The 26,610-nt window shown below is 42.3% G+C and overlaps 1 protein-coding gene across 4 annotated transcripts in view; it reads left to right on the top strand.

Annotated features, from left to right (window-relative positions):
• LRRC7 (leucine rich repeat containing 7) overlaps window positions 1–26,610 on the top strand; it is a 170,139-nt gene that overhangs the window by 100,189 nt on the left and 43,340 nt on the right. For 3 of the 4 annotated variants that reach the window (XM_075759119.1, XM_075759118.1, XM_075759120.1), the window contains exons 7-12: window positions 7,509–7,572; window positions 11,626–11,700; window positions 14,394–14,538; window positions 16,518–16,590; window positions 21,903–22,032; window positions 22,437–22,552. In XM_075759119.1, coding sequence (XP_075615234.1) covers window positions 7,509–7,572; window positions 11,626–11,700; window positions 14,394–14,538; window positions 16,518–16,590; window positions 21,903–22,032; window positions 22,437–22,552 — 603 coding nt within the window. Of the gene's footprint in view, window positions 1–7,508; window positions 7,573–11,625; window positions 11,701–14,393; window positions 14,539–16,517; window positions 16,591–21,902; window positions 22,033–22,436; window positions 22,553–26,610 lie in introns of those variants that run through there. The other variant, XR_012836467.1, reaches the window with a different exon arrangement.

Below are 26,610 nucleotides of genomic sequence, written 5' to 3'. Positions count from 1 at the left end.
CGTTTTGCCCAGCGGCTCCGAACTCCCCTTCGTGGTGAGAACACGCCATAGAAAAGCAGCAAAGCAGCACGCTTCCATGACTGGCGGAGAGCTTCTGGAGTTCCTTAGGCTTCAGAGACTTAATTGCTTTGGGCATCGTCCTCTGGTCTCTGCTGTATTTGCTGATTTGTGCGTTGATGCTGCAGATTGTAAAGTCTTTAAGTTCTTCAATGGAATTAAAAGTTGAAATGGTTATTTTTGTGGTAGTTAAAGGTGAAATAGGCATTAGGATGCATATTATGTACATTATTTTAGATATTTTCTCTGTTATATATTTCAGTCCATGTGTAACAATATTTTGCGTCCTCAAAAACAGTTTTTAAACATGCTCGGTTATTTTGAAGCCTGGATAATATATAGGTTCAATACTTTATGGCAGATTGATTTATACTTTTGGTCCTTCGCTTTATACCATGCATGTTCTACATTCTAGAAATTATATAAGTTATCTTGAGATTCACTGAAAACTAAGTTTTCTTTGTAATCCGTTAAGTGATGTCTCAGTAAATAGCTCTTTGTGATTGTGTCATGTAATGCTTTAGCCCTGGTTAAGATTTAACTACTCTGCAACAGGTAAACTATTACCATTAAGTATGAATTTTACAATGTAATGCCCAAACTGATTCGTTAATGAATTTAAAGTTACATTGCAAGGTTTAAAACACTGAAACTGGTAGAGACTCCTGAATGTGACGTTTTAACAACTTTGAAATAAAGGCTACTGTGTACAGCAAAAGTGTGAGAAAATATTACTTGAGATGAACGCAGCACATAATCCAGTAATGGCAGTAATATTTGCCTTTATTTGCTTTTTATTTCTTCAGAAAATAATGGTGTCCATTTATCAGCAGCTCAAATGAAAATGTAATTCTGTACGTTGTTGCACAAGGCAATAGTGTGTAACCGTTACGTCTCAGTCCTACCTTTGCAGAAGTATGAGGTACAAGAAGCATGCATTAGTTGTTTAGTGGTATTATATTGCCTCTTTCGTTGTATTTATCGTTGTGTAAACCTAGTTGTGTCTCTGACAATTGCTTTTCACTCGTGATTTTTTTACCTGTTAGAGCTATTTTTGTTATTTATGAATACAGCTCTTCGTATGTGCGAGTAATTCAGATGTGCTTAGAAGCTCGCGAGCGAGGGGTTGGATGGACCTTCATGCAGTCACCATCTCCTGCCTGTCAGAAAGCTGACCAGGCTTTTGATGAGAATACCGTGACTCCGTTAACGTGATTTACGGCAGTTGACTCATTTCTTCTGCCAGAAGCTGTAAACGCCAGGCTTTTCCCTGGTTATTCAAAGCGTTTAGTGTGTAGAGCGGTGTCTTCTAAATAAGGCAGCCAAAACCAAACATGCAAGAGAACCAAACATGAGCAAGTTCTGTTGGGCGATGTATGCGATTACCATGAATTATAATTGATAAAACTGAATTGTATAATGTGAGTTATAATTTATGGAGTGTGAATGTTTTAAAACTTGTGAGCAATGTCAGTTTTTTACTAAGTATTCAGTAATCTCTCTAAGCTCCTCTCTGTCCTGGTTTTCATGCATTTGTGGTTTTTCGAGAACCATGTTCCGTTATTGTGTTTAAAAATAATTTAAAAAAGATTAGTCTGATCCTGAACCTATCGTGGGGTCCACAGCCATAGCCGAGAATCTGATCGTCTCCATGTAACTCCTGCAGTTACTTACGGATGGAAGAATAGATCCAAATGCAATTTGGATAGAGATTGATGTGAAAATTTTGGCTGCAAGCTTTATTAGCACATTAATTATATTACATTGCATCATTTAAGCAATGAATATTTAACTGAGCATTACTCATAATTGCACCTTTCCTGTTCCACCTTTATAAAATGACCCCACATAAAAAATACAATGAATCTTTTCATAAGAAAAATATAAGTAATTACATGAGAGAGCTAAAAATATCACCAGGTAATGAAAAATCTCATATAATATTCCATTGGGTACGCTTGGCAGTGTGCTTTATCTTTTGATATCGTACCAGCTCACTGGAATTAATCTGCCCCCAGATAAATGTTACAGTTCCGAAACTGTGCATCTGACACTAGAAATTACACAAAGTCACGTTTAAAAGTTGCCTTTTATGATGAATTTACAGTAGTCCAAACCAAACCTTTTAAATTAAAGAAGTCGGTCGAAGGCGGAGCACAGTATGAAATACACCTTTTCCACCTCGATTGTCGCTTAGATTACCATTCATTTCACCTTTGAAGAGCGTCACGGATGTTTTAGGGTAAATAGGAGGAGTACTGCGGATGGGGACGGCTCCTGCCGCAGGTACTGCCGCGCTGGGGCTTGGCATGGGCACGGGGACCCCCGGTCCCTAGGAGCTGTTAGCGGCCGTAGCGCGGAGCGACAGTCACAAGCGATGCTGCCTGTGAGAGACAACTCCGTACGGTCGATTAACGATGTACGTCGCGTGTCCTGGGTGTTAATGGTGAGAGCGTTGCACTACGGAGCGCTGGTGTGCATGGCGTGAATCCTGTAACTGAAAAACGTGCAACGTCTGCAAGTGTGAAGGACTGTAATCTGGCGATGCTCGCATGCCGAAATGTGTTTCCTGTGGCGTAAAACGGAGTGAAACCTGCCGTCAGGGTTTGTTAAAGGAACTTGGGAATGTTTAAATGCTTTTCGTGACTTTATCGTCCAGGCTGAGAGCGTGTGCACTGCCTTGCTGCCTACCGAGTGGCTCGTCTTCAAAGGGGCCCAATTGGTTTGTTTTAAGCAAAAATGCTTTGATTTCCAAAACAGCAACAGGTAAATTGTGGATAAATAAGTGTCATCATTTTTAGAAAGCTCTTGAGCCCAGTCTTGCGAACACTTGCTGGCGGGGAGCACACACGTTAGTGTAAAGAACTCTCCTAAAGTTAATGAGATTTTGGATGGTAATAAGAGCGTCCATAGTCATCAAGTTTGCAATTATAAATGTAATTACTTACTCCATTGAGTTCAATTAATTTAAAAATTTGTATATGATATTTACAACTTGTATCTAAATGGCAGAAGTCTGAACTGGATTAGTAACAAATCAATTAAGACACAACGTGGAAGCGTTAGGAGGAGTCGGTTAGACCAACGGCAGACTTTTCCAGGGACGACTGCGTTGCGGCAGAGCCAGGGAGCGTGGCTGAGCTTGGCTTGAGCGTCTGGCCTCCTTGTTCAATGCGCTCAGCTTTCCTCTGCGTGTGTAACACGTCACTCAGCTTGTGCAAGACGTCTCCGAAGGGAAGCACAGTGCAGTTGGGGCACCAGAGGGGTTAAAAACATTTTTCACTGTTATTTTAGTGGAGATTGTAATACGAAATGGGTCCTTTGGGGGAGAGTGTGAACCATTTGCTTTGTCCCGGTGACCTCATTATCCTTCTTGACCATCCTCGTCTGCTCTGCTGGTGGATGCTTATTGCTTGAATGGCTCCCAGCCTGCCGGATCCTCTTGCATACTAAGGGCTTACTATGAAAAGATAAAGTATTTTCATTATGCCTTCTGGTTTTATAGCAAGAATAATTCAAAGTAATGAATACTCTAAGAACAAAAATGCAGTAAGCAGCAAGTTGGGAATTGGGGAGCACGAGTCAAGATTTTTATTACTACAGTGGGGTCTGTGTAGAGTACATAGAAAGTCCCTTTCTGTTTAAGAGTCTGTGCTCAGTCTGGACTGATCATAGCTATAGTGGTAAATGCTGCTTTGGGATAGTGTCAGATTTAACTCCTCCATGCTTAAACTACGACATCTCGCTTTGTGCCTTGTAGTCAAAAATTTGTTGTTACTTTTTCACTTGGTTCTCATTTCGGTGCTAACCCCTTCAGAGCTGTGTGGGCAGCTACCGTTTATTTTAGCAAACAAGCAAAAAGTATCATCTGTCGCTTTCCTGTTTGAAAGATATTTGTGAACATTGATCAAATGGGCTGGAAAATACATTGGAAAAGAGACGTGGAATAGCTGTGGGACAGGAAAAAGACAAAAATATAAAGAAACCACATACAACAGTGAACTTGAGTGAGTATGAAATAGGTGAACTAGCAGAAAGCGTTAAAAAGTTATCATGAATCAATCTCCGTTAGGGTGACTGTCAGCATGGAAAGATGAAATGATTCTTAAAGTAACCTGTGACTGTTTCTAGATACTTCCAAAACACCAAGTGACCAGCAGAAATAACATGTTTGCTAGGTTTCAAAGACTCGCTAGGAAACTGAGATTGTGCAAAACTGGACCAAAAAAGACCAGTAATGAACAAGTAGGAAGATGAACACTTAGGAGAACATTTTAGAAAGCCGTGGAGGTGAGGGCAGGCATACTGTAACGGCGAGGGCACCGCAGAAATCAGTGGTACAGGATAATGTCCCCTGGTGGCATCGCCAGTGGTGTCACAGTGCGGGTAACACCCGTTCCGAAGGACGTCGGGACTTGGCATGGCACTTCCCAAACTTGTTGTGTAAGTGCACCGGTGGTTATCGCCTTACCAGGCTGAAATTTCCTCTGTTTGAAAATACCGCGGCCTATGCGAGATGAAAGGCAACAGCCTAACGAGGAAAGCCAGCAGGTTCTAGCAGAAGGAATTATTCGTTTGGTTCGGTGGTGAACTCTTTGCCTAAGAGGCTTAGATAGATTTTAACGACTTCTCTGCGCAGAACGTTAATTGCCCTAACGTACAGAAGCGCATCTGATGCCTGATCTTAATTTGTGGCCGTAAGATTCATTCCTTGGAGTTATGCTGAATGGGAAGGAAACACAGTAGGTCAGTCAAAGTGTCTGTTTAATTAAAGAAATCTCATAAAGTATATAACTTCTTAAACTTGAGAGCGGAGTATTTGTTTATCTGCATGTTTTTTGATTTTGCTAACATACATCTAGAGAAAATGCTTCGTGCTACTATTGAAGATTGGCAGTTATAGTTCTGTGATTTTTTTTTTCCTGTTTAGAAAACTAAAAGTAAAGTTAGCCTGCAATAAATATGCAGAGGTGTTCTCTATCTACCCCCGTCACAACCTCATTTTTCCACAACTTTAACGTTAAAACAGGTCTGTGGTTTTTAGCCATAGCACCTTTGATAATCAGTTTTACTTCCGATTCAAGTTGCAGAGATAAAACGGTCAATATTTGAGATCCCATCGATTAAGATTATGCTAAGTTTTGGGTTAGGATCCGCTCTGATTACATTGGGCGGCCTCTGAACCAACTGCTGCAGTTAATGCTAAACTACTTCATTATTTTATCTGCTTTTTTTGCCACCGCCACCAGATCCAGTAAGGTGTTCAGAGCGTATCGCTCTACCAGGGCTTAAAGAGAAATTCTGCCGTGGAGGTAATATCCTGTTCTGGTTTTGTTCACGGAAGGAAAGGCGGTCATTAATTTCTTAACCTTGAACTTGATGCGGAACAGGGGAGCCCACGGTGTTTGGGCAGGTCCTGGCCCGGGCACCCTGCACCCCTCGCAGCACTGGGTGCTGTGGGGGGGCAGAGCTGGCGGGCCGAGTCCTGCAGGGCTCCCCTCGTAACTACTCCCTTTTCTACAAAATGAGCGAAAGCTTTATGGAGTATTTGTAAAGCCATTTGGTTTAAATTTAATAACCTTTTAAAATACAAAGCAAGGGTATTGAGTGCACTATTTTAAATCCTTTACTCATTTTAAAAGTCAACCATTATAAAAAATCAAGATTGATATATTCAAATGATGAAATCGTTCTTATTCTCCAATGTCATAGTAATTTTGAATACAACTTCCTAGTCTTCATTTCATACAAATACGAATTTCTATCATTTTGGAAAGGCCTGAAGTACCAAATAGTACATGTGTATCAGCAGTAAATTAGTTCAGAAAAATCTGATTTTTTTTCCAACCTGGGCAAAGCTGGACACCGCCCAAGTGCCGAAGGTCCGTTCCGTTCAGGCAGCCTCAGCCCTGCCACCCTTTCAGCGTGCTCAGTCCTTCAACTCCTGCTCGGCAATCCCCCTCTCGTTTTAACAGATCGTTGCTGCGTTGGGATTGCTTCTTGGAGTCAGTGCTTCTGCTGTCACCTTTTCTGAGTACGGTTTTTAAAACTTCTGCGTATTTCTGAGAAGTTTGCCTATATTCAGAACGGGTAGATTCTAAATGCTTCTACCAGGCAGCCCCATCTGCTGGGCTCTCTGCCGCTTAAGCTGTGCTTGGGATAACCAGGTTTTCTCACAGCACAGGTTCGGAGATAAACCTGGGAGATTTATCCCATTGACTTCAGTAAAGGAAGAATTTAATGGCGGTATTTTGAGCAATTTCTCGCTTTTCCTCTTATTTCACTGTTTGAGTCACCTGAGCCCGGGCAGTAGAAGTGCCTTTTGTTGCTGGTCCGTGGTGATCAGTCACAGACGTAACTCCAGGTTGTTCCTCATTTGAAGCCCTTTACTGCATAAAGCACGGCGGGTGTTAACGGTTTGCCTTCTCCCGATACGTTCTCACGTGACTCTTTCTTTTATAATGCCGTGAAGAAGAATAAGCTGCTTTGGCTGATTTTGCTGTCATTTCACGTGGTATTTCGCACGAGAGGCTGCGCGAAGCCCTTCTTGCCTTCAGCGGAGCTGCTGCCCGGCCGTGCGCGGTGCTGAGCGCGGTGCTGAGCATGGTGCTGAGCACAGTGCTGAGCAGGGCGCGCTGCTCCCAGGCACCCGCGTGTCGCGGAGCTCACCCCCTCCCTGCCCTGCCCCGTGCACGGACACCAGTGCCTGCCTTTGCAGCTTGAAGCTCACGTTGCTCGTTAATTAAAAATCCGCCTTCTGCTCTTCATCCCCTTACTAACGGCAGAGTTTTTCCTCAGCCGCCGGCGGACAGCAAGCGTCACTAAATACCACGGCTTACCCGTCTGACGGTTTGTTTGCTTACTACTGAAAGGGAACCCAAAGAGGAGGGCACCCCTCGCTCCGTGCATTCTGCTAGCCCAGCCCACGCGCTCAGCGCAAACCTCACCGGAGCTTAACTCCGTTCGCACGCAGGATTTGCGCCGGTCCTTGGCGCGAAGGGGCGTTCCGGCGCGACTGTAGTTAGGTACAGCTTCAGGGAGGTAACAGCCATACTTGGTGCTTTTGTTACGAACAGCCAAAACACTTTCTAGTGGTTTATAAAGAAGTTGATAACAAATTTATAAATGTGTATCAAAAATGTCACAATTTATATTGCTTTCAGTTGCTTACAAATACAAGATGGGTCATTTTCCTTGAGCAACTATGCGAAATTATACCACAATTTTATGTTTATTTTTATACTGAAGTTATCGTTGCTAGCTTTTTAGTTCAGGAACTTTAGCTCATGTCTTAAAGATGGAGTGTGTTGTTCTGGTCTGCATCAGCGTCAATCTGCTGTAATTCTTTTTGCAATAACAGTATAATTTGAGCTTTATTTTTATCTAAACAAAATCTGACTGATGTTTTGCAAGGAAAAATTTCATCTGAGATGTTTCCTAATCTGTTACAGGTCAATGCACAAACTGACTCAACTGGAGAGACTTGATCTGGGCAATAATGAATTCTCTGAGCTGGTAAGAAACGCACCATTTTTTAATAGAAAGCCTGGGTGGTTTGGGTCCTCTGTGCGTGGGGCATTAAACTTGTACTTAAAAGGCATTATTGTATCGTGGCCACATGCCGTGGTCACATTTCCTTGTAGAACAGATTTATCCAAGTTCTTGAGGTGAACGTTGATAATACAACATCCTTCGTCGGCAGTTCAGATCGAGGTCACTGATGATTCTCACTCTAAGCTGGTTGCTACTGCTGGAATGCTTCGATGTGGGATGAATTGGTGGTCTCAGTAGAAATACTTGTGTCAATTATGTATTAATGTCTTAATGACTGTCATTATAGCCTGCAAATATTAGAAATTGCTATTAGCAGAAGTAAATTTCGGACGCCAAAAGCACTTTCTGTCCCTAATCTGCCTCTAAGATGAGAATTAGGTTCCCTGAGATTTAATAGCTTCCGGGCATTTCCTCTGGTATCAGTATCGAAACCAATGAAGTTGCTGTTCCCTTTAGGTGTGTTTCTGCTCTAGCTGTAGGAATTGACTCTTCGCAGAATCACTATGAGGGTGCTTAAACCGCGTGGTAAAATGTGCCCGGTGTTAGGGAGAGCTCACTGACGTCATCCTGCAGGAAAGGGGAGGATGTTGGGAGAAGCACCACGCAGAACAGCTGCTGCCTCATCCCTTTTGAGACCTCTCACTGCTAGGGCTATTCGGGAGGGCTTGTGCGTTTGTAGGACAACCAGTTAATGCTGTCACACTCGCTACTGCGCTGATGGTGAAATGAATAAATAATAAATAAACAGCCTGTCCTGTCGCTGTCAAACCCCGTGAGCGGAACCACCTTCCCTCAGTCATGGAAGAACAGTCTGCAAAAATAGTGCTGCTGAATCAGGGATTACAATTTTATGAGGGTGATATTTTCTGTAGCTTTAATTAAAATTCAGATAATTTCACTTCAAACAAATTTTGAAATGTCATCTAGTAGTAGAAAGGTGTGGCAAAGGGGCTACGTCTGGTTTATAGACAGTTCACTATCTTCTACCGTTATGGTGGTAACCCTGTTAATGTTTACTACTTTACATTGCTACGTAGGAGAAAACAGATGGTTTTGACTTAGATTTTTAATTAAAACTCGAAATCTTTTGCATAGATAAATAGAATAAAATTTTCAGAAGTGCTATTTGGAATTTTGATCATAAGAAATATATATATATGCTTCCTGAATTCAGTGTGTCTTTTTTAGGAGTGGGTCGGGTGTGGGTTGATGTTGTAGTCTTTGTTTTAAATGACCAACATCATTCTCCGTTTTTGCATTGTAGCATACTGTGCTCTAAGAATGATAAATCAGGAGTCTGGTGGCCCCGTACTGCTGTTAGGACCAGACTCCCAAGCGGAATCATTTTTCAGGAAGCTGGTCCAAAAATGTATGAACTAGAATCAAATGCTGGAAGCAAAATGGGCCGAGAGGGGAGGGAACAGCATGAATCTGCAGAAATGTCATAGGGCAAGTGGTGCTGGTTTTCATCAAGATCACCTGGAAACAAGGATGGAAAGGGCCTGTTTTCGTGCGTTCTGAAAACCTGATTTGGGTTTCAATAGAAACTTCCGTCCTATTGGAGGAAAATACTACCTAGAACTGTGGTGGTGTGGAAGAGCTTCATGGCGTTGGCGGGCCATCCCTGGGCTGTCGAAGTCCCTCCCTTTGCTCTGCAAGACTCTCTGCTCTTTGTGCAAACTGGAGCAATAGGCATGGGGTTAAGAATAAACGTAGTTGCAAAACTGAAATAATTCTGTTCATTCATTTTTTGAAAACAAGATTATGCAAATCATGAGATAGATATGTGTTCCTAAAATAGAAATTGCCACTTCTTAAATAGCAGCCATCTTCCAGTCACTTAATGTAATCAAGAAAGGGAATAGGTAATCTGTGTCACAGGTCTCTGGGAAAACGGGCATTAAATCACAAAGTATGGAGCAAGGATTGGAGATCTCCCGATCCTTGAGGTGCCAAAAAATGGCACTGGACAAATGATAAAGAGCAATTGTAGTACCTCTGCCTGGGGGGGTTGAGGCTGCTTGTCGTTCCTCCCGGAGTTTCAGGAGTGTGGTGTCGGCAGCAAGGCTTTAGAAGAAATTTTGAAAGCAAAGTTAAAGGTAGGGAGGAAAGGAAAGAGGATCAAATGTAATATACTTTTACAAATATTAATGTCAGCCTTTAACTCAGACTTGATACAAGGAAACATTTTGTTATTTAGAGGGTGGTCAAACCCTGGAAAAGGCTTCCTGGAGAGGAGGTCGATGCCCCGAGCCTGGCAGCATTGAGGAGGCGTTTGGACAATGCGCTTTGTAATATTCTTTAAGTCTTGGACAGCCCGGAAGTGGTCAGGCAGTTGGACCAGATGATCATTGCAGGTCCCTTCCAACTCAACTATTCTATTCTGTTCTGTTCTGTTCTGTTCTGTTCTATTCTATTCTGTTCCGTTCCGTTCCGTTCCGTTCTAATTATGGCAATCTATGTGGAAAATGAAAATATTCCCCAAAAATGCATCAGCAGAAGCATTTCTAACAGAGACAAATAAGTTTTTAATACCGCTTATCAAAACATTAGTGAGATCTCATGTGGATTATGGTATGGCATAATCCATACTCAAGACATTTCAAATCAATAGTGCTATGTACAACATAGGAGTAGTTTCTTGCCTTTGAGAAGGGTGTCTGTCTAATGAGAGGAATTTAAAAGAAAATTAAAGTTAAGAGGGGAAATTATGATTATCTCTGATAACCTTAGTCAGTGAACAGTCTGGAGGAATAAAGAACCATAATCATCACAGGAACAAATAGCATAAAATGACCATTAATTCATTTAGCCTGGAAACTAGAAGTGGTTTTAACCATTGAAGGACAAGAAAATTTCAATAGAATTAGCCAAGGCAAAATAAATTCTCTTCAAAATATTGACTAATCATTTTTTAATAGAAACACGTTATGTGACAACATGGAAAACTGAGGGACTGAGCTCTCCAGATTAGCAGGTTCCTTCTTACCCGATGATGCATCGGGAGCTTCTCCCATGATGTGCCATAGACCTGGTCGACTGGGAAATCATCTCTCTTGTGGGAATTACAGCATTGCGAGGAACGTAGACCAGAGGAGACGATGAGACGATGAGAGGTCTCTCTTAAGGTTCTGTGATGTTAGACAGATGCATTTGTTTCTAGCTGTGTTGAAATAATTCCATTAAAATAGTACTACAGACTTCTAAAATGCTAGAATCTGATTTGGTCAGAACCGGAAATATTTAATACCAGTTTCTGGCAGACTTTGAAAAAAATCTCTACAACTTTAGGCAAATTGAAAGTCTTGTTTTACCTGTGAAAAAAATACTGCTTAGGCTGAAATGTTTGTGACTTAATAATTCTTGATTTTCACAGCTGTTACGAATGAGAAATGATTTGGGGAATTGCCTTTTTCAGTTTCACTAATATCCTACAGTGTTGAAAAAAGTAGAACATCTCAGATTAAAGTTTAATATTGTAATTTTAAGGCTTGATCATTGCATACCACTATTTTAACTGCTGCATATGACAACTGAAGACCTAAAATTGTACATAAATGCGGTACACCCAGGAAAGCGTTCAGCAGTATGCCTCCGTTTAGCTATGGTTAAGACTATAAATCGTGCCAAAGGCGGAGTTTAGCACGTGCTGCAAGATGAGATTTGGTCTTTCTTTTCAATGCATTGTTTCCGAAGTGCCACGATTCTCACTTCTCTTCTTTGCCTTGTTCATAAATCATGTACTGCCGGTGGGCCGGTTAGAACAAGAACTTCTAAGGAGTTCTTCTTTGTATTCATTTCTTTTCCAAAGGGTTCTTAAAATTTGCACGTTTTGAAAACAAGCGGTTCAAATGAACTGTTCATGTCATTAACTGTCTGAAAGTCTGATGTAGGTTATAGAGAAGAAAAGGAAAGAGAAGAGGGAATCTTTTTATAAAGAAAATATTGATTTATATGTAACTTAAAAATACTGATTGATTGAACTGTCCATAATACTATATTCTTTTTTCTCAGCCTGAGGTTCTCGAACAAATACAAAATCTAAAGGAACTGTGGATGGACAATAATTCTTTGCAAATACTACCTGGGGTATGAACATTTATTTTATGTAATCAATTATTGTGTGATGTAGTGAATTATTTACCTTGCAGTAAATAAATGCATGTGCATTTTCCTGAATGGGTACGTATTCCTAGTTCATAGAGCCCTTAATTATTATCAAGAAGGAAAAGTCTCAGCATAGCCATTCGTATGAAAACCTTTTAAATGTTGTGTTCTTACCTGATAGTGTCTAAACGGGGATGTGCCTGTTTTATTTAAGTGTTCTGGAGTTTTCATGGTGAGGGGAAATTATTTCCTATTGTCTTCTCAGTCAGCTTGCACTAACTGGCAGTTTTATAAAAGCCCACGTGTTTTAAAAAGGAAGAGGAAATACTGAGTAATCTAAATAAAAATAACAGATGGTATGTACAGATTCAACTATATTAAAAGCAATTCTGAGGCGGTGGAATGAAGATACATTCCTCTAGAAAGCGCTCCATTTAGAAATGGAACAAAAAGTATTTAAAAATCTGAACATTAGGGTCATGGTTATATATGAGTGCTGTTTGAGAGTTGTTGCTACCCCACAGTAGAACTTTGATTTCCAGTTCTTACTGAACTCTAAAATACTTACCGCGATTATGATGGGAGAAGGGGATCCCCGTCACCAGCATTTTATCACACAGGGGACAGATCCTGCGTTCCACGCAATAACGCTCCTCATTGCTGCAGGGAATGTGTAGAACTAGATCTACCACAAACACGTCTAGGTGTCGGAAAAAGAAGAAGCAGCACTGCCCTTTCCGTTTTGAACATTTGTTAATCAAAATTCAGGTTTTTTCATTAAGCAATGAGTGGTTTTTGTCTTAGATTACATTCATCTTTATTTTGTGTTGAGCAGGATGTTTGCACAGGAAAGGGTTGTTTTCAGTCACTGTCCGAATAGCCACTTTTTGAGTGCTTTGTTAGTGAAAATAAAAGCTGATACTGAAACCACTTCTTGCTTCTGAAACCAGCTGGAGATGAGGAACAGAAATATTGCGGTATTGTGGCTGCGGTGGAACCGAGTAGAAGAAATACCAGAGTGTGGGCACAAACATTTTAACCATTATTCTGTTTCTTTTCTGTTCACAATGAGGTCGGTTAATATACCCAGTGCTAAAATGCATCCAAACACAGTCCTGCTGAGCTATCATAATCCCCAGAGAGGGTATTTAGAGTCAAAGATGTTCGGTAGATCGTGGAACTGAATCCCAAGGAGCGCAATTATTTTCAGTGAATAATTCATGTTTCCTGAGTCTGATTCTGGTAGACCCTAGATGATGTTTTATGAAAACCTTCTCCAGAACGAGACGTTTGAAATAGTTAATATGAGCTTTACATTTTGACTTTTAAAAATAGAAAGGAAATACCAACCGGTAATTGATTTTAAGATTTAGAGATTTGCCGGGTTTCCAACGTTAATAATTCAGATTTTACAAAAGTAGCCTGCGCTCAAAACAAAGAGTGTATTCAACTCTGAATATGGGTAGAACGGCAAAGGTTGGGGTGAAAGGGATTTTCCCTTTATCCAGCCGCTCAGGTACGATTAAAGATAACGTGAAACTGCCTCCTCCGAAGCAGAGAGCAGATCTCAGCGCGGTGAGAGATGAAAAGCGAGCTGTAATCGCATTGTTCCAAAAGTACCTGCCCGTGAAGCTGTCCGAAACTGGTTTCCTTTTTCCTGTGTACGGTAACTAACCACTAAGCGTAGGACTAAACCCCCCGTCCCGTGAGCTTCCGTAGCATCCACACCCTGCACCAGCGATTCCCATGGCTTTCCCAAAATCCACCACGGGAGTTCCCTCACAGGCCACCACCCTTTACTCGTCTGGTTTGAATCGAAGTTCGATATCGCTCGTTTAACTTCTGCGTAAGGATGAGGTAGTCCCTGCTGCTCACGACGTATTGCAGTGGACGCACGCCGTGCAGCCCCACAGTAGCTCCCGTGTTGCGCTGCCTTGTCTCGCTCCTCGGGATCCCCTCGTCTGCTCCAGACCCGGCAGTGACACCTCTCTGCTGTTCCACTTGTAGGTTTTCATTTAAGGAAAATAACAGCAGCTTTTTTTGTTGACTTTCTTGGTGAAATTTCACGTCTAGAATGAAGTGACCGCCCCGTGATAACGGACCAAGCGGCAGATTGCTTCTCCAGGCTTCGAACTCTCAGACACAAACTCTCAGGTTCTCAGAGAAATTAGGGCAGGATCCCTGTCACAAAAGCGCCCTGTTGGGGCTCACCGCTCAAACCTGAACTATGACTATCTGAAGTCTGATTTTAGATTTGATACAATTCCGAGAATCAGTTTGACGCCGAGAAGCTTTGCCTGCAGGTCTAGCCCAGTGACCTGAAGGACTGCCCCGTAGGTGGGAATCGGGAGTAAATGGCCCTCGGATCTCTGTCCAAATGGCAAAATAATACAGCTGTGTGACAGCAGTCAAGCTGTCAGCAGGTTTAATGACCCTGGAACACATGAATTGCTTCGGTAGGTGTCGGTTGGTTTGGTGCGGTTCCCTTTGCAGTCCCCTGCACGGGGAGGCTGTTCGACCTCCGCCGATGCTGCTTCAGTGCGATAACTCCCGCAGAAAGGATGCTGAGAGAGCTCAATATAAGCCTGTCTTACTATTGCTTGTCTTTAATTAAACTTAGAAGCTGGCATGCACTGTATATCTGTTCAAGTAACACTTTGTAACATGCTATTAAGTCTATAGGGAAGTTAAAACAGCTCGTGTACCTGGATGTGTCAAAAAACAGGATAGAAACTGTTGATTTGGACATATCGGGATGTGAAGGACTTGAAGATCTCCTGTTGTCATCCAATATGTTGCAGCAACTGCCAGACTCCATAGGTGAGAAGAGCTCAGGATTTCTTGTAATCTTTTACAGTTGAGGACTTGATTTATGTCTTTTTTTTTTTATTGGTAATTATGAGACTTTATAATAGATGGAACAAGAACTGCCACTAAATTCCAGAGGAGTTTGAAACATCTGTGTCTGGACAGTCCACAAAGACCATTTTGTAAAGTCAGGAAAAAAATCCATGGTTAGAAGGTTTTGATTACTCTGATTTGCTACTTTAAAGAAAATAAGCAAAGGAGGAGATAATTGATCTGATCTAAATTCGAAAGTGAGTATGCCAGCGATTATGTTAACAGCGTGAAACTCTTGAAGGCAGTTGCTCCTCTTAGCAATGCAATTCCACATGTGAGCATCAAACAAAGAAATAGTTCAAACTACTCGTTTTCTTTTTTGACTATATCGCACGCATAGAATTTCTGCATTATTTAGAATATATAGAAATTCTGGAAGCCAAGTGGTTGTAGGTATATCACTCTATACACCTGCATGTTGCGTTTCAGTCTTGATCCCTTATATTTTCTTTGGAAATGCTTGAGGTCTTTCCCTGCTTTATTGCTTCCAGCCGATGAGCCCACTGTATCGTCATCTTCTTTTTCACTTCCCGAAGTGCATCCCTTTGGACATGGAACTGTTAAATTCCCCAGTTTTAAATCAGCTTAGTCAAGATTCCAGAATGTATTGCTAACTAATAATACTGTGCTACATGAACGTTACTAGATGTCTTTTACAGCTGTTTTCCATTTTGGTCTTCTACATCTCACCATAAAGAATAGAATTTGTGCTCTATGTGCTTTTCTGATACGCATATGCAGATTGATTTCTGGAGGGTGTTTAGCTCCCTAAAGGAATAAATGTTTACATTTTGTGTTATGCATTCTTACAATTTGATATGTTTGGCAAAAAGAGCCGTTTTGATACTGCATTTTCCGATGCGAGCTTGCTAAAATTCATTTTGGTGGAACTTTTTCCTCTTAAAATTTTGTTGAAACCTAGATGTTTCTTGGAACGTGATGATTTTGAAAAAGTTTTCAACAAAAATGTTCTGCAATTGGAATGAGTAGTGTTTCTAGTATCCCTTTTAATGATACTTTTCATTTGCTTCAGCTTCCATATTATGGCACATTCAGTTTTAACATTTTTCTCTTTTTTCAGTGATTAAGTTATATTATTCCTAACATTAATTACAAATAATCACTTTAAAAATGCTATTTCAGTATATCCAGAATTTTTTCAGGGGAAAACCAGATTTTGGAATGTTCATAACTTCCAGAAGGTGGGAATCTGTTTCACGCTCTGTTTCTAGCATTGTAGGGCAATATTTTTGCCATTTTTTCTGTCTTTTCTTGTTTTCTTGTTTTCTGCTGTTACGCTCTGGTAAAGTAGAAGTTTCTCTCTCTCGTTACCCAGTTACGCACCTGCTGACACTTAGGTATAGAAGAATTCTTTTAAGGATAAGAACTAATCCTGCATTCAGGATTGAGTCTGGGTTGCAGTCGAAGTCCGGTTTTCTGTCTGTACCTGCATAATGTGACGCTTTATAAATGTCGCGTTTACCGGAGATAATTCGCCTAGTGTCCTGTTACGACCTGAGCACCTTAATCAAGGCAGCAGGACTGGAATTCGATTGAAACATTAGTAGATAAGTAGAAATGCTACTCTTCCTACACAGGAAGGAGACTTCTCTTTTTTTTTTCCCTCTCAGTTTTTTCAAGACTCCAGAAATACACGCAGTATTTCACTTGCAGTTCAGCGTAACATTTCATCAGTGCTTCCTTTTGATGAAACATATTTTCCGTGGGACAAGAATGTGTCTGTGTACTGTCCTATATACAGATGTTTGCTAGAATCTAGATCAAAGATACTCAGTGTTAGAAATCATTGTTTATTTAAGGATATGGGAGATTACAGAAAGTAAAAAAAGATTAACGTGAAATATTTTTCTGTTACTTCTTCCTTACCTGTTTTGTAGGACTGTTGAAAAGGCTTACGACTTTAAAAGTAGATGACAATCAGCTTACGATTCTGCCAAATGCGATTGGAAAGTGAGTATAAGTCTCATGATTTTCCACATCGAGTAAAATGTCTTTTCCCTTCTGCTTGCGGAATGTGGGGTTTTTAAAGTAAAAAATAAGCTAAAGATGTACTGAATTAGAGAACAATTTTGAAATGTGTGCCTAACACCTAGCTTATAACATTTACATTTGGAGCAACACTATTACTTCTGTGGACTTATTCTGGCGTAAGTGATAAGAAGATGAAGTGTATCACATTTTCCCAGAAAAAGAACAAAGATATTTTTCTGTATGAATCACTTGCAATTTAGATGATTAGAGCAGCAAAAGTAGAAGAAATAGAAGTATTTGGGGGAATACGTCTGTTTCCATAGCAACAGCCAGGACTTGATGCTGAAAAGAACCTGGCTGTAAACCTCATCTGTATGAAAATTTCTGAAAATGGTGAAGTAGCATAAATGAAAAAGTCACGACGATTTCATAGGTGTATACATCAAAATGTGAAAGCATCGGATAAGTAATCTTATTATGAAAAGCACTAATGATGTCCTTTAGCTATTATTTTGTCAGATTCTGCGTGATCGCTGGTACAAAATTCTGTCTTGTGCTGCTGTGTGTCTTGAGTTTATCGCTAAATGAAATCTGCAATTTACTGTAAAATTCAAGAGGGATACAAGCCCGTCCCCAAGGGTGCAAATAGGTGATTCTTTATATAGTTTCACACTACGCGTATCCCTTTCTAGCAGAACAGATCTGTAACACTGATATTTTTGTAGGACGCCTCTTCCTCTACATATTTTACTTCTGAAATGCTATAAAAACTGATACTTGGGAAAAAATTCAGAATACGTGGTCCCTGGCTGCCTCCCACAGCTATAGCTCTAGCGTTTTCATCACCCCCCTTGCACCAGCAGCAGCATTCACGCAGAAGAAACCGAGCTCAGCCGAAGTGGTGATTGTCTGCCCGGTGTGAGTGGACACATGGTGGTCCAGGTACACCAACTGTCGGCGAGAAGCCTCGGGACGGGGGCAGCTGCGAGCGGAGTCGTGCTCAGGCGCTGCTCCGTTGCTCGCGGTGCAAAACCGTTCTCTCTTCAGCAGGTCGTGGCTCGTTAGAAGTAGTTTTCTTAAGCCAGAGCTGTTCTGAGGCTTCCAGAATTAAAGCCTAGAAGGCTTCATTTAGACTTGTCCACAAGTACGGTGGGACAGTGAGGTCTTTAGAGCAGAAATAATCTCTAACCTGCACAGCCAGTGCTTTACTACTCCTGCTCCCATTTTAGAGTAATAATTTCAATAGTAATTTTGTTGTTGGTATGCCAGTCTGGAAAAAAAAAATCCAGATTTGTCAACTATTACAACTGTAGCACTGAAAGCGCAGGTTTGGGTTACCATGCTGTACTTCTTGCAGTATCTTTAGATTTATGTGATATTCATAAATAGAGTATTAACAAAGGGGAAATCTTGTAAACATTGTGTAGCAATAAATTCTGATGGGCAATGAAAGCCCGTGAGGCTCAAAGCTGTATTGGACACTCTGCAAAAAGGTTGATATAATGTCCTACGTTATCTTTAACAATTTTGGGGGTCAATTTTTTAAACCTGTCAGGAAGGTGCTTTCTTATTTATTGACTTGTTCAAATTGAAGGGGAAGCCCTCTTTTTTTTGACCCGATACCTGTTCAGTATTGTTTGTCATGGAGCCTTAATTACATTTTAAAGATGCATCCTGCTGCTCTAAACGGTGCGTATGCAGAGCAGTAGGCTAATCACCTAATTGTATCACCTTATTTTTGAGTGATTGGTTGTGCTTTTTATGAAGTACTTTCATTTAATGAGGACAGTGTCTCCCACATCAAAATGAACTTCCTTCCTCTGACTCATCCACTTGGACAGTTTCCTACTGGGTCTCTCTCTCCCAAATGATAGTCGTAGTACCCGCTGCAGAGTGTGTCATTGTCACACAGAGATTAGCAATGTGGAGGAGGGAACTCTCCCTCCAGGGACCAATTTCACGATGAGACACAGAGCACTTTGACGCTGTCGGAGTCGATGTTGCTAATGATGAACCGCCACCCTCATTTTTGGCAGTCTTGTTCAAAGGGCAAGCCGGTAAGTGGCGTTTGGAGTTCTACCCTGCAAGGCACTATGCACGGTAGACCCAGGTTAATAAAACGTTCCTCATAAAACCAGTGGATTCGCATCGATTAAGTACCAAATTGGACCCAAAGAGCGGAGGTTTTCTCTGTCGGACCTGAGTGAATGCCCACGGTCCCGCTTTGTGGGTAGGAGGGTGTCACGAGGGACGTCGTGACCCGTACGTAGGCAATGGCGCAGTAGCTCAAGAGCCAGCGTGTCGTGTTAGGTGAGTGTTTTGTGCGTGTGCCCAGTCTATGCCGTGGCTGACAGAACCAGATGCTGCCCAGGAAAGTGTAAACACGTGTTCCTGGGTTTGCAGAATTCCTTTTGCCTGATGTTGGGCAAAAGGCGGGTGTAGGTGACTCAGGATTTAGGCTGCCTTGGCAGTTATCGGGGTGCTGTGGCTGTTGGGAGAAAAGGGCTGTGACTGTATGAAATGGGGCTGAGATGGGTCAGAACTACTCCCGTAGTCATGGCAGCGCTCATTCTCCGTGCAGCGCGCTCTACTAATCGGTCTGAACGTATTCCTCATCCGCCGTAGGACACGAGCTGTGAACTGCCTCATTCCAACGGGTGCCAAACTGAACAGCAGTGCATGTCTGATTTTTGTCTGCCTTTCTTTAAACCTATCAAGAATGATCTGAATTTAGCCCAAGAACACAGTAAGATTAATGCTATTTTAGCCAAATTAGCATCGTCGGGATTATAGCTGTTATTGTCAAGTTCCTTTCGTGCACAATCCATGATGAATGAAAAAATCACTTTCTGAAGAGCATGGGTCTTAACCGTGGTAGTTATAGAGACAAAATATAGTTTCAGGCTGACTTTGTTGTTTTTATTGTGGCCATCTTCATTTCTCTGATGGTGATGGCACCAGGAAGGAAAGAAGCTGAGAATGTCTGTGCCAGACAACACCTTTCAAATAAAATTCTGTTGTCTGATAAAGTCATTCTTCACTGTCAGGGAAACTCCCACGGTTGGAGTTCAGAGTATCAGATTTTCCGATTTGCGTTGGAAACAGTAGTTCTCAATTAGCTCATCTATTTTCAAGCTTTTCTGGTTGTGTTATCATCAGTAGAAGGAAGAATGTGTGCATCTTGGAGTTTAACAAGCTTTCCAGTTGGACTTTGCTCTGTCAAGCACATACGCCATATGAAGTAGGTAAACATGACTGAATTTTCCCTTGACTGAAATTGGTTTGTATCTAGTTTGAAATAAATTGTGGTGGATACAAAGCTTGTATTAAAGAAAAGCTATAACCAAACCTGGCAGAGCTTTTGGATGGATTCCATGCATCTCTTTCACTAATCACTGTGACTCACTGTGGCTTTTCAGTCTGCTGAAATACAGCAATTAGAGGAAAGTTCTGAGAATTCCGTGTCAGGAGGAGCTATTTCTGGTTTCATGTTTCATAGAATTTGAAGGTTGAAACCCCCTTTTTTTAATTAAGAAACTGGAATAAAGGTCAGTTAGACCTACAGTGAAGGTCCAGTCCTGCGGCTTGACTCATATAAACACTAAGGAGCGAGGTTTGTAGCAGAGGTAAACTTTTTATCACATCTACCAAAACCTATGGAAAAAACCCAATCTTCTGGGCACCTAGTCCCTTCGTCAGTGGGCAGGGAGTTGGCAAACGTTGAGGAAGAAATAATTGCTTGCCATTTAACCTTGCTATTAATTAAGGCACTTGAGAGAAAAAGGTAGTCCCTGTGGAGCAGAAGCAGGGAACGATGGCATTTGTACTGAGTCACAAAACTTTTATTCCGTGAGCTGAACGAGCAGTGCAGTACAGCATTCATTTCAGGAATTTTTATGTCCAGCCCAATTTTTTAAGAGATTCAGCAGATATTTCTTCAGAGCATTCTTTTATATATGTGTGTGTCTGTGCCTAATATATATATAATGTAATACGTATATATTTTTTATATCTCTCTATATAACATGTATTCCATATATATTCCTGTTTGTGTTGTTTGCATTAGCAAAGGTCAAGTCGTTGATTCTTAGTCAGCAAAGTAAGGTCGATGTTTAAGTGTCGCTTGATACCACCTGCTGTCTTCAGGGCAAAGCCAGGACTCGGAAGGGTCCCGAGGGTGTGGGACAGGCGGGGAGAGGGGCCCGGCGAGCAGAGAAATGCCTCCGAACACCGTTTCGGACCAGAGCAGGGATGGGTGTCCAAGAACATGGTGGCTTTTACCGCGTGGGCCCCTTTCATTTAGGACTCGGTGCAAAACCTCCAGCTCATTCGCCACCTCTGCCTGGATAATAAAATGCAGGAATGGATGGAGTGCCGGTTCCGTGCACTGGGAAGCTGTGCTTTGTACGTGCCGGTGCTGTGGGCTGCGGCTGACCCGGGCCACAGGTCAGCAGGGGAGTTTCTCTCAGGTGCCTCTGTTGCGTCCTCTTTCCTGGAAACAGGAGCACCTGGAGGAAAGGTCAGGTCTCCGTCTTCACGACTTGCAGAATACAGCAATCTAGGAAAAGGATACAAGACGGAAATGGAGATGATGTCATTGTTTTTAAAGAGGGAGCTTGAGCATCAGAAGGTTACTTACCTTGGTCTGGTTTTTGCTCGTATGGCCCTTGCCGTACAGATACCCCTGCGAGATGACTTTTAGCCTGCTTTCTCTGCACGGGAAAGATAAGCGCTGTGACAGAAGCTGTGTCTGACCACAACGGGCTGAGATGACTTTGCCGAGTTTGGATCCCAGTTCATCTGTTGTCACTACTGATCCTTATTAGAAATGATGTCAAGTGCGTCAGTTGGAATGTACCCTGGAGGCAATTTTGGCTTCCCTTTCCTTCGCTCCCACCAGCGGTATTTCTTTACCTGTTGTCTGTCTTTGTGTGTTAAGATTATAAACTTTCTGGTTTGATTCTGCAGCCTAGTGTGAATTGCCCTGATCACCGTCTGTTTGACGTGCTTGGAATACTTCCTCACTACGAACAGTAGGAACGACAATGTGGGGAAACTAAGTGGTCTTTCTTAAACTGCCGTGCTGGATAAGACGGATCAACGGTGTCCCTAATAGTTCCTAAAATCATGTTGTTATAGACTTCTCCTAGGGAAATTGGCAATAAAGGTCCCCTCTTTGGGGCGTGATGACAGTAGTAGTGTGATGCTTTAAAACCCTCAAGGGTTTTAGATTGTTAATTTTTGTTATCTAGTCCTTGTACAGCATCTAACAAGAGTATTTACCATTTCAGTTTATCTTTATTAGAAGAATTTGACTGCAGCTGTAATGAGTTGGAGTCCTTACCCTCTACCATTGGCTACCTTCACAACCTGAGGACGTTGGCTGTGGATGAGAATTTCCTTCCTGAACTGCCCAGAGAAGTGAGAAGCTGATCCTGTTTTTAAATTACAGATTGAAATGTTTTGTGGTAGGCTCAAGGTTTCATCTCTAGTCAGACAAAATGTCTGTTAAACCAAGTGTTTCTGCACCATGTGGAAGACCAAATCTTTCCTACATACTCAACAGTGAAATAGTAAAACTGGTAAATGAATAAAGTCGTGTGAAGGTGAGAGTACCGCTCAGAAGAGTAGTGCGAGTCGCCCAGGCACCTCCCTGGCCTTCCTGACGAGGGGAGGGCATTGTTTCCTGGCTGCACTCTGTATTTTCTGCTTTTTGCCAGTTATAGTAAAACCACAATTTGGCCACCTCCCAACATAGCCCGTTAGTGATAATAAATGTTATCAAAGTAGGTCTCCTAACGTCTTTGGTCTTTTCATTCCTATAGATCGGAAGCTGTAAAAACGTCACAGTGATGTCTCTGCGCTCGAACAAGCTGGAATTTCTTCCTGATGAAATTGGCCAGATGCAGAAGCTGAGAGTGTTAAATCTGAGCGATAACAGGTATAGTTCACATAATTTTTCTAACGCATTATAAGAATTTATTTTTAAAACAATTTAAACTATTCTTTTTAGGTATTTGTAAAAATGCATTTATATAAAATATATTTTGAAATATAAAAATTGTATTTAGAATTACTTTGTTTAAACTATAAGGAAAAAATCTTGATTTTTTTTTTTTTTTTTTAGTCTTTATGGTTTGTTTTTAGTTCCACTGACATCCAAAGAAAAACTTGAATGGGGCCAAGATCTGAGTCTCAGTGTGTTGTAATAGATTAAAACCTGTTTTCTTCTTTTATCTTCTGGTGTTTCCATATGAAAGTGTGATATTTGGCTTTAAAATTGTATATAAATTTGTAATATTTAATAATTAAAAAATTGTGACAAGCTGATATATAGGAAGTCACTAAATGTAAGCACACTATCATGTTATCCTGACTCCACTGAAATCAAAAGAAAATTTTCTATTTCCTTCAGCAGAGCAAAGGTTTTGTCAAAAAACCAGATTCCTCTGTTCTCATGCCCACGAGCATTCCTCTGAGAAACAGAATGCCTAAAAAGGACCCTTTCTTGATACCTATCCCATATGTATCAGAAAAGATGGACTTTTCCTTGAAATTTATACATATGTATGTTGCAAGAATATGTTCATTTTCAGTATAACCGCAGAAGTACGAGTTTGCTCAGTAGTGCAGCAAATGGTGTGTGAATACCGTGGTGTTTCCAGTAGTTATCATCCACACTCGGTAAAAATTAGAGGAAGGACTTTCCTCTGTGTCTGATTTACTGTCAGCAGTTTCAGTGTTGAAATTAAGGTTGACCGTTAAATATAAAATGAAGTAATGTAGAAACCCCTGTAATATATTTGTGTAAAATTATTTGCTTGATTCTCTTAGATGATTTTCCTCATTGCAATTGTGTACCATAAAATAGATCATGTATGGACCAGAGCGTACAGTTAAACTTAGCTCTAGTTTGTGTTGAAACTGTCCAAGTCCCAGAATCAAATCTTGGGGCTCTCGATTTTGGGTTCCAGACTGCAGTGCTTTCCCAGGGGCAGGCAGCGCTCTCCCGTCAGCGTGTCACCACGGCAGACTGCGATTGTGCTTTTATCTGTACGGCTAGCGTCTGAAACTTTATTTAAACGCCTTAAACTCCCTCAGGCTGACGTTCTGGCCACAAAGGCAGTCCAGCTTCCCCCCCCCCGCTGTTCTGCATCCATCCACACACCCTGTCCTGTCCTGTCCTGTCCTGGGGCGGTTCTGTCCGGGGGTACGGTGATCTCGAATGCCCAAGGGATGAAAGCAGCCTCTCGGAAATACGCTGAATTTTCAGATGGTTCCGGTGGGTGCTCCACCTTGTTGCTGTGCAGCCAGCTGTAGTGGCATGTGGGGGGAGGCATGGAGCGGGCGATGGAATGGGGGGAGGCAGCAGGGCAGAGCTGGTTCGGGGCTCTGGGGGGTCCAAGGAGCTGCAGCGGCAGGGTGCCTTCCCTGGCGCGTTAAACCGTTCTGAGCTGGATCCCTTTGCAAACCTGTAATCGTGCCATGAGTTTGCACTGAGGAAGCAGAAAACTAGTCTCTTCTTTTTTCTTCTTTTTCCTTTTTTTCGCCAAGTTACTTTTCAGCCAGGTCAGCTGCTGATTTCAGGCACATGACTTCATGTGTGATTACTGACGATGAGCGCTACTGCTGGGGTGAGAGAGGGAGGAGGTGGCCCACTGCACTGCTGGGAGGAGGCGGTGGAGGTGGTAAGAGCAGGCGAGGTTTCCTGACCAAACTGACCGACAGCTGGCTGCCACCTAAGTCCTGCGCCACCTTCCCTGTTCCCCAGCTGCCCAGGTAGAAGGGAGGACTGGGATTTCCATTCTGGAGGAAGGCAATTATGGGACCAGCGTCCCAGTGATGGGATGTTCCTTGGCAGGGTTGCTGTCCTTCAGCGCTGGCTGGTAGGCCGGCATCTGCCCTTAGGCTTGCTCAGGGCTCGCTGGCCAAGCCACTGAGCTGATTTATCCCACTGCAAATGGAAGAAGCTGTCGTTCTTCCTGTAGTGTTCATTTTATGACACTCCTCACGGTCCTTTCGCTCGCCGTGGAGTCTGGCCAACACCAAAGCCAGGTAAAGAGTGGCTGTGCACCACGGGAGAGAACGGGACCTCTGCCTGGTGGGGTGGGAAGCTGTTTCCTCAAGTCAACCTGAAAAACTGTAGAGCGAGTTGTAAGCATCGTAGAACCCATGGCAGAGCACAATCTAGACTAGGAGAGACAGGAACTGACTCAACCTTTAAACCTGACTGAATTGTCCCGTGTTCTTTTCTTGAGGGGTTTGGGGAGTAAATTTTTCCTCCTGGGTTGATATCAATTCTGGCTGAGGTTAAATGTTGCCCTGCTGAGACACTGTGGTAATGCTTTTGTTATGGAACTTCCCCCTCAATGAAACAAAAATGTTTCAACGTTTTGGCACCAAAGAATTTGGACAAAATTCAGATACCATTTTAATGTTGAATTTATTATTATTTTTTTACTTTTCTGTTTTCCCATTTTCGCATTCATATTAACATTAAGGCAATAGCCGTTCTTTCTTTGAATGAGTCCACATGTACATGTTGATGAGGAGTGTACTTGGGCTCCACTTGTTGCTAGGAACCTTTCCGTGTTACCGCAGCAGTTTTGCCCCTCTACTCTTCCTGCTTCAGATATGACCCAGAAGGTAAAGCACACCAGCTCTTTTCCTTGATGCCCCTTCAAACCGTTGGAAGAAGAGACACATGCACGCAAGCAGAGCAGAAAGGTGATTCTAGAGCCAAGGGGTCAGTGTATGTGCCTCACCCTACGGTGACGGGCTCCGGGGTCCTGGGATGTGGGTTGGCCTTTTCCCTGTCAGCCCATTACGAGACCTGCTGAGCCCTGGCCTCTGTGGGTCCGCTAAGGCAGACCCGTCCGTGCCAAGCACTGCTCCTGCACCCTTTTTGGCATGGCAGCTCCCACCGCTGCACAAATCTTCTGAAGAGCACAGATGGGGGTGGACTGTGATGGAATATGATCGCATATTCTTTCAGAATTTATCCGGTCAGTCCTTTATGAATTTCTCCTCCTGACACCAGAGAGGATTCCATGTCCATTCATGTAATTCTTCCAGTCGCTCATGCATCTTTGCGTGTTATTTTCCTTGCAGAGGGAACAGGCTCTGACTGACAATCCATACTGATCGTCATGGATATATAGTTTTACAAAGGGAACACAGTCTTCCACTGGGGATCTGTCCACTGCAGGTTCATCCCCGTGAATGATACCTCAGGGTCATCTCCTTCTACTTTGTCACATGCCAAATTTCACCTCCAGTGTCTTCAGCTGTGACTGTGAATGGTGCTCTTGTGTATCCATTAGCCTCTTACGTCATTGCCTTCATCCCAGTGACTTTCTCTGCTAGCAGCTGGGTTAGTCAACTCTTTATTGAGAGGTGTCCTTTGGCCACCAAAAATGTTCATTCTGGACATGTTCCTCACGGCATGGGGAGTGCACTCTGGCTCAAGACATGTAGAGGACAGGGATATTGGTGGCTTTGAACTTATCAGAGTGCATGGAAGATTTGCAGTCTACTCTGAACTGTCACGCACACATGGAATGATGGACAACTGTGATGTAGCATGTAAAAAGGAAAAGAGTAACTCTCCCTCTTTGCATTATCTGGAGCTTGTCTGGGTGTGAAAGTCAGAAACATTTTGGGAGATTTGGTCTAAAGTCCTGATTGAATGTCTTTCAGGAAGGAGGCAAACCTGACGTAGACTTCTTTGCCACTCAGGCTAATGGGAATCTCAAATTTTTGTGAGTTGACACATTTTGCTCAAAGATGGGTCACAGTTTGGAGTCCCTCTAGTGCATTTTTAGTACTATGGTTTCAGCTACTACAGGCTTTCGCTCTTGTTCCGTGTCTTCTGAAGGCCCTCATTCACCGCTGTAAGATGGACCTTGCTGATCTTAATTGACCAGAAGCTGTTTTAGTTCCAGGACTTTCTTCAGATACTCATGTTAGAATTCCATTTTAACCGGGGAATTAGACTCC

Source organism: Balearica regulorum, chromosome 8, assembly GCF_011004875.1.
Source record: "Balearica regulorum gibbericeps isolate bBalReg1 chromosome 8, bBalReg1.pri, whole genome shotgun sequence".
NCBI classification, from domain to species: Eukaryota; Metazoa; Chordata; class Aves; order Gruiformes; family Gruidae; genus Balearica; species Balearica regulorum.
The sequence above is the reverse complement of the archived record's forward strand: the minus strand, read 5'-3'. Positions and strand labels throughout refer to the sequence as shown.